Source organism: Megalops cyprinoides, chromosome 19 (assembly GCF_013368585.1).
Source record: "Megalops cyprinoides isolate fMegCyp1 chromosome 19, fMegCyp1.pri, whole genome shotgun sequence".
NCBI classification, from domain to species: Eukaryota; Metazoa; Chordata; class Actinopteri; order Elopiformes; family Megalopidae; genus Megalops; species Megalops cyprinoides.
The window spans coordinates 28289615-28299551 of NC_050601.1; the positions used below are offsets into that span (position 1 = coordinate 28289615).

The following is a 9937-nucleotide window of genomic DNA, read 5'->3' on the forward strand; positions in this document are numbered from 1 at the left end:
ACTGCTATGCTGTTGGTGCTTGTGTAGGTCCTCATAGCTGGATTTTGTGCATATATTATTTTTTATATTATACTGTGTAATATACTATATAACATACTAATATACTATATACTTGTTTATAATACTAAACTTGAATGAGATCATATTCGTATATATTATGACATATTATATATTAATACTTCTTGTATTACTTATATGCTTGAAAAGCATTAAGATCTTTTTTAATTGATGCAGACAGGACACTTTCTGAGAATGTATTGTATGTAGATAGTATAATCCTCTTCCTGGTCTTAAAGCAACGCGCTTTTCAAATAACGCGCCATATAGACATACAAGCTACATACACACAATGTTCTTGGAAGTCTGTGTAGCAGACTAAGCAATAAACAGTGCTGAGTCCGGCCGAAAGGGATCCGCTCTTTAACATTACCAACGACATTGCAGTACTCAAGTATTAATGCGCGTGCTGGTCTGGCGGAGCCTCCTGTGAAAAGACAAACAGGTCTGTACTCTATAAATGCGTAATGAAGCCGGGAATACAAGTCCTTACTTTGCTCTGGAGGAGACGTACCCGCTCGTTTTGTCTTAAATAAATATATAGTTTTACGAATATATATATATGAGAATGGGAACTTTTTGCCTCCGTTCGTCATAACGAAGACTGTCCTGTTGTAGCCAAGTGGATTATATGGACGATTTTTGGATTTTTCTGGGAATTCGACACTCTGGTTTTGAAGCAGCATTTTTTTTCTTTACCTCCTTAAATGATTCTCATTCTTAAATGAGAACATTTTCCTCTGATGAAATAATGGACGCTCAAACAGTCTCCAAGGAATGTCAAACGGTAATAATCAATACGTGTTTACATTTCCCTCACAGTTTGGATAAACTGAAACCTATGTATAGTCTATACACACTTTTGATGCAGCATTTCATAGCTCTGACAAATAATTGTGCAGTATGACAGAAGCTTTATCTTTTATTGTTTTGGACATTCTAACCACTGAATAGCTATATAGGGTATTCTGTGTGATCCGAGTGTTTCTCGTGTACTAAGGAACAAACCACACGATAATAAAGGATTACTCTGGCTATACTGTATGCATTAGGCTTTGATTAATAACAGTAATAACGTAACAATAATGAATAAATTAACGAAGCATCATTAATACCAGTTTAATATTATCCATTAATTTGATAGTGTTTGTATTTACTTTAAATTTACTTTCTTCCCGAGACACTCGTTCCCAACTGAAACATTAAGTAACTCAGGACCGTTATAATAAAACGTATTTGTGGAGACAACTTGGTGGGATTAGCGCAGTGCTACCGAAATGTTTACGGTCTTTCTTAAAAATAGCGTCTTTAAATTAAAATTAGTGAACGTCATCGGGCTGGGTAAATATTAGAGCAAAGCGATATGATGACCGCAAGATTACTACCCCATTTCATGAGATGCTGGCGTTGGTCCCGGCAATATTGGATACTTAGAACATTCAGTGGTTGATACCATGACGAAGTATTTATTTGTAGTCATTATTTTAGCAAACGAGCTTGGCAGCTGACTAAAGCCACCCTTTTCATTATTTCTGTGCTTATTGCATGATCAATAACCACATAAAATAAATATCATATATTCAACACAGTGGGATGTATTGTAAAATTAAATTGTTTGTTAAACCTTTTTGATGTAAATCGTTTCGTAATCTATTTCAGACAGGCTGAAGGCATCGATGTGGGTGCAGTTTCCTCGCAGACATAATTCTTTCCACTTTGCCTCAAAGGGGAAAATAATTCCGAAAGTGTTCTCTTTTCGTATTGTGATCACAGATGAACAGTTTAATAAACTACTGATAATTCAGGCAGCTATAGTTAGCCGTTGGCATATGCATCGTTACCTCCTGTCACAGACGCTCTCATGTCTTTATTTCCATGAGTCTATTAGCGAGCGCCCTGACAGGTAATTAAAACGAAGACAATCCAGTCTAGAGTGACAGCCGAATCTGGTATGTAGGAGTAAACCTCCCGGAATTGCCAAGTATGCCTACATGAACGGCTTGCCATTGCCAGCATCACTCTCTTGCTCTCCGCATTGAGTGTTAGCCGCGAGAAAATGCAACAAACGTCCCTTCATTTATTTTGGAGACTGGACAAAAGATAAGTAAGTATATTACTATCAGTATAATTTCACGACACTTTTCTGATAACAAGGCTCGTCAGATTTATTTCTCCTTTCAAAAATTGATTGTTTGTGGATGATCGCATTTCATCCTATCAGAAGTACATTTTTAAAGAGTAAGCTTGTCTGCTCTAATTGCCTGTGTCTAGATATATGTTTATTTTTATGTATGTATGTTACCACCGCAAAGAAACCCCAACCACGCCACCCCTCGGTTCCCAATTATGTCTGGAGGGGAATTCAAGAATACAGAAAAACGCTATCAATAAAAAAAAATATTTCCTTTATTCTTCCCAAATTCATAAAATACACTATTAGTAAAAAGGGTAGGCCTACCCCCAAATTAGCTTTCCCCAGGCTTAGCCAGGGCAGTTGAGAGAGCGCAGGGAGGTAACGCTGAGCCAAATACACACGTGACATTCAAAAAGATCTCTATCGTACTCACAGAGCAACTACCACCGCAATCTTAGAGAATTCGTATATCACACTACACACTTCAATGATAATAATGGCACTCCACGCGAAGCTCGCGGTGACCCGTACAACTTACAAGAGCTCAAACGCAAAAAGGCTCCCTGCACCCCAGGACCTTGGCCTCACTTTTGCCGGCTTGGGGGAGGAAAATGCAGGTGGTTGCAAAGAAATGAATAAAAGATAGAAACAAAACAAAAAAGGAACTAGCCAGCCACCCAGCGCTACACAAATAATTACAACAGGCGGAGTTAAACACAGACCAGCTGGCCAGCTAGTTAGGCCTATAACCCACACATCGGGCTAACACCAGTCTCAAATTAAAAGGAAAAAAAAGGGGAGAGCAGCACATACACATGCCCCGCGACCAGGACGCCAAACAAAAAAGTAACAAAGAACAGCGGCTCAACAACCGCAAAACAGAAAATCTAAGAGAGGAAAAAAAGCACACACACAGTTAAACATTTCTGAGCCATTTGAGGGCATTCCCACTAATACAGGTCAATTTCACATCAAGGAATACACCTACCGCCCTACGAGTAAAGGCAACTTTCCGCCACCCCACAGACAAACTGGCAAACTTTTCTGTCCTATCAACCAAATAAAAAAACACATTAGAATGTTGGAAACAATTGATAAACATGATTCCAGCCCATACGCAACCATACCTACCCTGTCGCAGTACAGAACAAATGCCCCTTGCTCCTGCAGGGCAGCCTGTCTGGTCTTGCCCCTACCTGTACATAATCCGACAAAGAGCGAAGTCAGTCTAGTTTAACGCAACATTAACATAAAAACGCGCATACAATCCCATAGTGTAAGCCTACCTCACTATGTGAGAGATACCAACAGCCACAACAGCGTCCACCTGAGGTGTCAGATACGGAGCAAGCCAGCCGGAAACACAACAGGTAGGACCCAAAAGTCGTCCTCTCAGGTGCCCGTTTCCCTTTCCCTCTTTTGAGCGAAAGATGAGCCTATCACGAGCACCCATTACCGGGTCCCACCCGCCACATTCATTTATTTCCTTTTATTTTGGTACCAATGTCCAAAATAAAATGAAAAGTTGAATGCTCGTGTTTTAAAATGAAAACGTGAAAACATGAATCCTGAGGTGTAGTGTAAAGTACTTGTTAAAAAGAGATCCATATATAGGCGAACTGCTGTCCTAGCATTTCTATACCGTCATTATTAATGTCAACCGAATCAACTGGAAGCTCAAACTGGAGGTGGTTTCTCTGCTCTGTGTGAGCGCGGCTGGAGGCAGATCTGTCTAAAACGTCAATCATGCCCACGGATGTACTCATAGCTACAGTTAGGGATTAGGGCTAAATAATGTGACAGTTACAAATACAGTTAGGGATACGGCACAGTGACAGTTACAAATACTGTTAAGGATAGGGTTCAGCAACAATTACAAACACAGTTAGGAGATAGGGTAAAATAACAATTATTCACTCCCTAAATTTTTCTAAATTTTTTTCTAAGGGGATGGGTTTAGTGGTAGGTTTAGTATTAGGATTAGAGGTAGGATTCAAGTTTGGGTCAGGGTTCAGATCAGGTTTTGGGTTAGGGTTAGGATTTGGGTTATGGTTAGGATCAAGGGTCAATAGGACCAGGGTTCAGATCAAAGTTTAGAGATTAGGGATTCCGTCAGAGTTAGGGTCAGGGTTCAGGTAAGATTCAATGTCTTTGATGAGGCAAGGAACATCACATCTGCCCTTGTGGACAGATGTGCCAGTTTTGCAGCCGGTTCCTTTCCCTCCTAGCACTGATGTTTCTGTGTGTCTCCTCAGCTCCCTGGTAAATGGCTGCCACATGGAGCCCAGTGATGTTGGCCATGTATAACTGCAACTCCTCCAGCCTCGCCCCCCTCACCCCCATCTCCAATCAGAGCCAGACTGGCAGCATGGCTGTTGTGGCCCAGCTGGACAACTCGACTTCAGAGAAGTCTCCATCCAGCAGCCCCATGGCAGCCGGGCTCTCCATGACCCTGGGTATCCTGTCCAACATTGTGGCCCTGATCATTCTGGCCAAGGCCTACAGCCGCCTACGCCGCCGCTCGAAGGCTGCTTTCCTCCTCTCTGCCAGCTCCCTGGTGGCCACCGACTTTGCGGGCCACATTATCCCAGGTGCCCTGGTGCTGAGGCTGTACATGGAGGGGGCAAGGGACTCACCTCAGGAAGCCTCTGAAGCCTCCTGCCAGTTTCTGGGGGGTTGCATGGTGTTCTTCGGCCTTTGCCCGCTCTTCCTGGGCTGTGCCATGGCGGCCGAGCGGTGCTTGGGGGTGACGCGGCCCCTGCTTCATGCCTCGTTGGTCACCACAGCTAGGACAAAGCTCTCCCTGTCAGCCATCCTGCTCGTGGCTCTGTGTGTGGCCCTGCTGCCCTCCTTCCGGCTGGGGGCCTACACCTATCAGTTTCCTGGGACCTGGTGCTTCATCCGAGTCCTGGACAACATTCAGGCCACGGACATGGCCTTTGTCTTGCTCTTCTCCGGACTGGGCTTGGCCTCCCTTGCTGTCGCGCTGGTCTGTAACACCATCAGTGGACTCACGCTTGTGCTGGCGAGGCTGCGCAAAAGACCCTGCAACCGCCGCTCCGCCAAGTCCCACGACATCGAGATGGTGGTGCAGCTGGTCGGCATCATGGTTACCTCCTGCATCTGCTGGAGCCCCCTGCTGGTGCGTAGTAAATGGCGCTGAGTAGTGCTGACTGAGAGTTGATTGATAGAAATCCAAAATACATTATTTATTCACTTCATATTTGCTGCTGCTTCAGTCAAATGATTTACATAGTGCTCCTATTACTTAGGTTCACATTATCCGGTGAGATTAGAACACTAGATTGGAAAAATTCTAGCTAATTTTAGCTTTGAGGAAACAGCAATTTAACATTAAAAATATAGCAATTGCTAACTGAAAACTATGAGAAGCTTAATAACACTAATGAAAAGATAACAAATCATGTAACGTAACAATTTCAATAAATAGTGCGGCACAATAATTGTTTTATCCCCATAATCGCCCAGCCCTAATACAATAAGGTCTACAGCAAACAATACAATGTTAATCTTCTAGGTCATTTCATTTGATAAGCATCAGTTCTTGAAATGTAGCATCAGAGCAGTTGAAATATTCAGGCCTAAAAACTTTGCCTGCAACACTAAGCAGTCTCATGACAAGAGGTTACTGGTATGCCCAGATACTTGACAGCTAGCATGGTCATGTGTGGAGACTCCTCTCTCCCTTGACTTAAAATGTTGAATCTTCAACAGCAGCATCTTTGGTGGCCACACTCCTGCATTTTCCACTGGAGCTGTCAGTCATGTACTTGAAGGTTTTCACTTGCTGATTATGTTTTATTTATTAAAATATTATTCATTGTTATTCACTGCTGACTTGTCCTCACCCCTTCTTAACTGGGTATTATTCATTCTGTTTAATGTCAGACTGATCATATTCCTAATCAAATGTTCACATAAACATACAGACACACACACACACACACACACACACACAAACATACATATTTATACAGTTATATATATATCACTAAAAGAAAATTAACTGATGCCTTTTTCAAGTTATCCCAACATTAAAAGTTACAGTTTTCCAGGAGTCTCTCCACTGCCTTTTCCATGGGTCTGAGAATAAATGTTCTGAATTTTCTCAGTTGACCATAGGTTTTCTATTTTTATTCCCTCTAAAAATGCACTCTGCTACAGTTTCAGTGATTTGACCATTTTGATTTATCAGATTTGCTCTGATAAATTTGATTGACTGATTGAAATGCATCCACTCACTCACTTGAGAAAGTGCTAACCACTCACCATGGGGAGGGCATATTTGGAAAAAGCAAGTTTGACTGGAAACCACTTACTAATACCAAAAGTTATTTTATTTGACTAGAACTACTGTATACTGTGCGTATAATGTCACTTCAGGTAGCCCAGCTATGACTTAAACTATGGTACAAATTGGAATTAACCCCAATCCTGATGTTTAACCCTGAACAGCAACAAAAATATGTTCTAAAAATGTACATAGGCTAATGTACATTTCTGTGTAAAAACTGTGTAATCCATTCCATGATTTCAGAATGAAAAAAGTCCTTTATAGTTTGACAGAATTAGTTTTCACCTATGTCCTGCTCGCATAATCTAAAAAGCTTCTGTAGTCCACTTTATTTAACCTTTTAAAACATGTAAAAGCCTCCATTAAATCCCTCATTTTTCCTTTTTGTTGGTACTAAAAATACCTTCATAACTGAGTAAAAAATCCTATCAGTATGAAATGTACCTTAAAGAATTTAGAATGAATCAGGCATAGTGAAGCACTGGTATAATCTGTAATGAGTATGTTTGCTATAAACTTTTGTGTTTGTTCAATGCACTTAGTCTGCCCTACATCTGTGGCTGTTGAAAAGCAGATTTACAAATGCAGCAAGCGTTTATTTTTCGTCAGAGCAGGACCATGGTTGTTATGTTATGTGCTGCCAGCAGGGGGTGACTGGCACAATGCCTCCTTTCTGGTCCCCAGATATTTGGCCTGATGTCAGCGATGCAGTCCTACAGCAACTCGCTGGGTGGGGACCTGCACACCTACAAGAGGCTGATGGTGATGGGTGTTCGTCTGGCAACCTGGAACCAGATCCTGGACCCCTGGGTGTACATCCTGCTCCGCCGAGCCGTTCTGAGGAAGATCTACCTCATCACCAAGGGGCAGACAGACTTGAAGGCCGGAACCTTCCGCCAATGGGAGGTCAGCTCCTTCCAGAGCTCAGAGAAGAATGCCAGCCACTGCATCTGAGAACCCAACTGATTGTCACTGAGGTCACAGAGTGGAGCAGGAGCAGAGGTGGGGTGGATGTTCCATTCACCTCCCTAAGATGTTTTTTGTCCTCAAAAGTCCACCCACTGCCATTCAGTGTCCATCGCTGGAAAAGGTCTTGTCTGGCCCCAGAACTGGAAATTTAACGAGCCAGAGCCACATCCACAAAGCAAAGTCCTCCCATTCCATCCATGTGTTTTTAAGATGGGTATTTGGAGCTCAGATTTTCTTTTTTCTTATTTTTGACCCAAAGTTTTGCATGGTGTGACTGCACATGCCAGCAGGAGTGCTGACACAGAGCGTATGGGTGGTCTGACATGAGAGAGGCGACAATCCTATTGATGCACAAGCTCTTCAGACCAGCAATTTGACCTCATGCTTCCAAAATGAAATGAGTGGTTGGATGATGGATTCATGGCGTGTCGTGATGGCAAGGTGTCCAGGGTGTTCGGAACCTATGGGGGGCTGGGAGGGGGTGTGTTAGTGTTGGGCTGACTCTGAACTGTTTCAAACGCAAAAGTCGGTTTCAATGCTGCATGCAAGATTGAATCCTTGAACTTGACATGTAAAACAGGCTACATTCTGATAGTATGTGTGTTTTGGCGTTGTTGCATGTGTTTCACATACACTATATAGGCAAAGTTTGCTTTTGCTCATTGGCATAAAACTCATTTACACATGCTTACCATGAGGCCTGGGAGGAACACACCAAGTTTAGTGAAATTTGGCCACTTTGGGGTGCTATACTGAAAAACAGGTTTAAACAGCCATGTGTCCATGTACTTAGATTTTAATGACATTTTGTTCTAATGGACATCAAAGGCAAGGACGACACAAAGAAAAGCAGATATTACAACCAATTTAGATCATTACATCATTACATGTCAGGTCCTATCTGGGAAATTGAACTTAGTTCAATGTCCAAATTCCATGGCTACTAAGATACAATCAGTTTGTAGCACTTAAAATAGGCACATCTCCTGCATATTTTGACCTACTGCCACAATTAGTACACTAAACAGTGATGAAGAAACACTTGGACTTTCCATATTGGTCTGAATGTAAGACACATTTTTTTTTCTAGTCAGTGTGTTTTATTAAATTGATTTCAGATTCAGATTTCCTTTACTGTCATTTTATCATGCACTTGTGTACATTCAAGAATGAAATGTGGTTTCTCCTATATCAACAGTGTACATAAATTAAAGAGAATTAAAACAAGATATATCCATAAACAATACACTCAGTTTTGTAAACATTTGGAGGGGAATAGCAGTATGAATCTATAGCGGCATGTCTTTATGGTATAGTTGGAGGGGAATAGCAGCATGTACTGTCAATAAATGATCTTTTGTCTGTACAAAAACTGCCAGGTGCAGCATGAAATGGATTGCACTAGTGTAGAATAGTGTCTGTCTGGTCCTATGGGGGGATTAATTGTTCGGGGGGGGGGGGGGGGGGGGGGGGTGTTCATGATCTTCAAAGCCTATGGTATGAAGCTAATTAGAAGCCTGGTGGTATCAAATTAAATGATTTCTTTAAATAAATAAGATTTGATCTTCAAAAAGTCTTTTGCCAAAAGTATCTTCTCTGCCATTTTTCCCATGATTTTGGAATTATTCAATTACCCAAAAATTGCACTCCTCCAACAGAGTTAGCACTTCTTATTGCAATGTCCCAAGGTAGCACACTGCATTTTATGGCACTGCTTATGTTTAAGCTTGACATATATGTAATGGGGGGGAGGGGGGGGCAGTGCGGTGGTGCAAATGGGTAGCAGTACTGCCTAACATTGTGGAGGTTTCAAGTTCGGGGTGGGTCTGCGTTCAGTTTGTACCTTGTCCCTGTGTTCATGTGGCTTTCCTCTGGGTATTCTGCTTTTCTACCACAGTCCAAACACATTCAGGTAATGTCAATTGGACATGCTATATTGCCCATAGGTGTGAGTGTATGTCAATGTGTCTGTTGACCCTGTGATGGACTGGTGTCTTGTTCAGGGGTTAATCTGAGTAGTTGTCTACCTGGTGGCCCTGAGGTGCTTGGCCCCTTCATTGCTGCTTGCAGGTATATTATTATTATTATTATTACTATTATTATTAGAGGCCAAGCACTGAAGGTGCTGGAACCCTACTGTAATTGTTAGTTTTCTTATTATTACACCTACTGTAATTGTTAGAATTCGTCACTATTATACTTTCTGCCATGGTAGTCTATGGCAGCCCATAGATCCGTTCGTAAGATTTTTATGAAATTTGGCACACTAATAGAGGACAGTCCCAGCTGTCCACTCACCAATTTTGGGGTCAGTCAATCAAGCCCTCTAGCGCCACCATCAGGTCAAAGTTCAGGTAACATTTTTGGCCATAACTCCTGACCCTGTTGGAATTTTTTCAAAATTTTTTCAAGATTCCTTAGGTCAAGCCGAGTCCAACGCACCCATTGCCATCAAAGTCCGC

The 9937-nt window shown here is 42.0% G+C and overlaps 1 protein-coding gene across 1 annotated transcript; it reads left to right on the forward strand.

Moving 5' to 3' along the window:
• Positions 1 to 290: 290 nt before the first annotated feature.
• On the forward strand, positions 291 to 7460 carry LOC118793964 (prostaglandin E2 receptor EP1 subtype-like). Its single transcript, XM_036552084.1, has 3 exons — positions 291 to 844; positions 4447 to 5333; positions 7191 to 7460. The coding sequence occupies exons 2-3, from the start codon at positions 4458 to 4460 to the stop codon at positions 7458 to 7460; spliced, it is 1146 nt and encodes a 381-aa protein (XP_036407977.1). The 5' UTR covers positions 291 to 844; positions 4447 to 4457.
• Positions 7461 to 9937: the final 2477 nt, after the last annotated feature.

What these genes read in the sequence shown, in the direction of transcription:
- LOC118793964 (XM_036552084.1), top strand. Translation starts at nt 4,458, where the DNA reads ATGGCTGCCACATGGAGCCCAGTGATGTTGGCCATGTATAACTGCAAC. An exon ending in TCTGCTGGAGCCCCCTGCTG is followed by an intron (nt 5,334 to 7,190) that starts GTGCGTAGTAAA and finishes TCTGGTCCCCAG; the next exon opens with ATATTTGGCCTGATGTCAGC.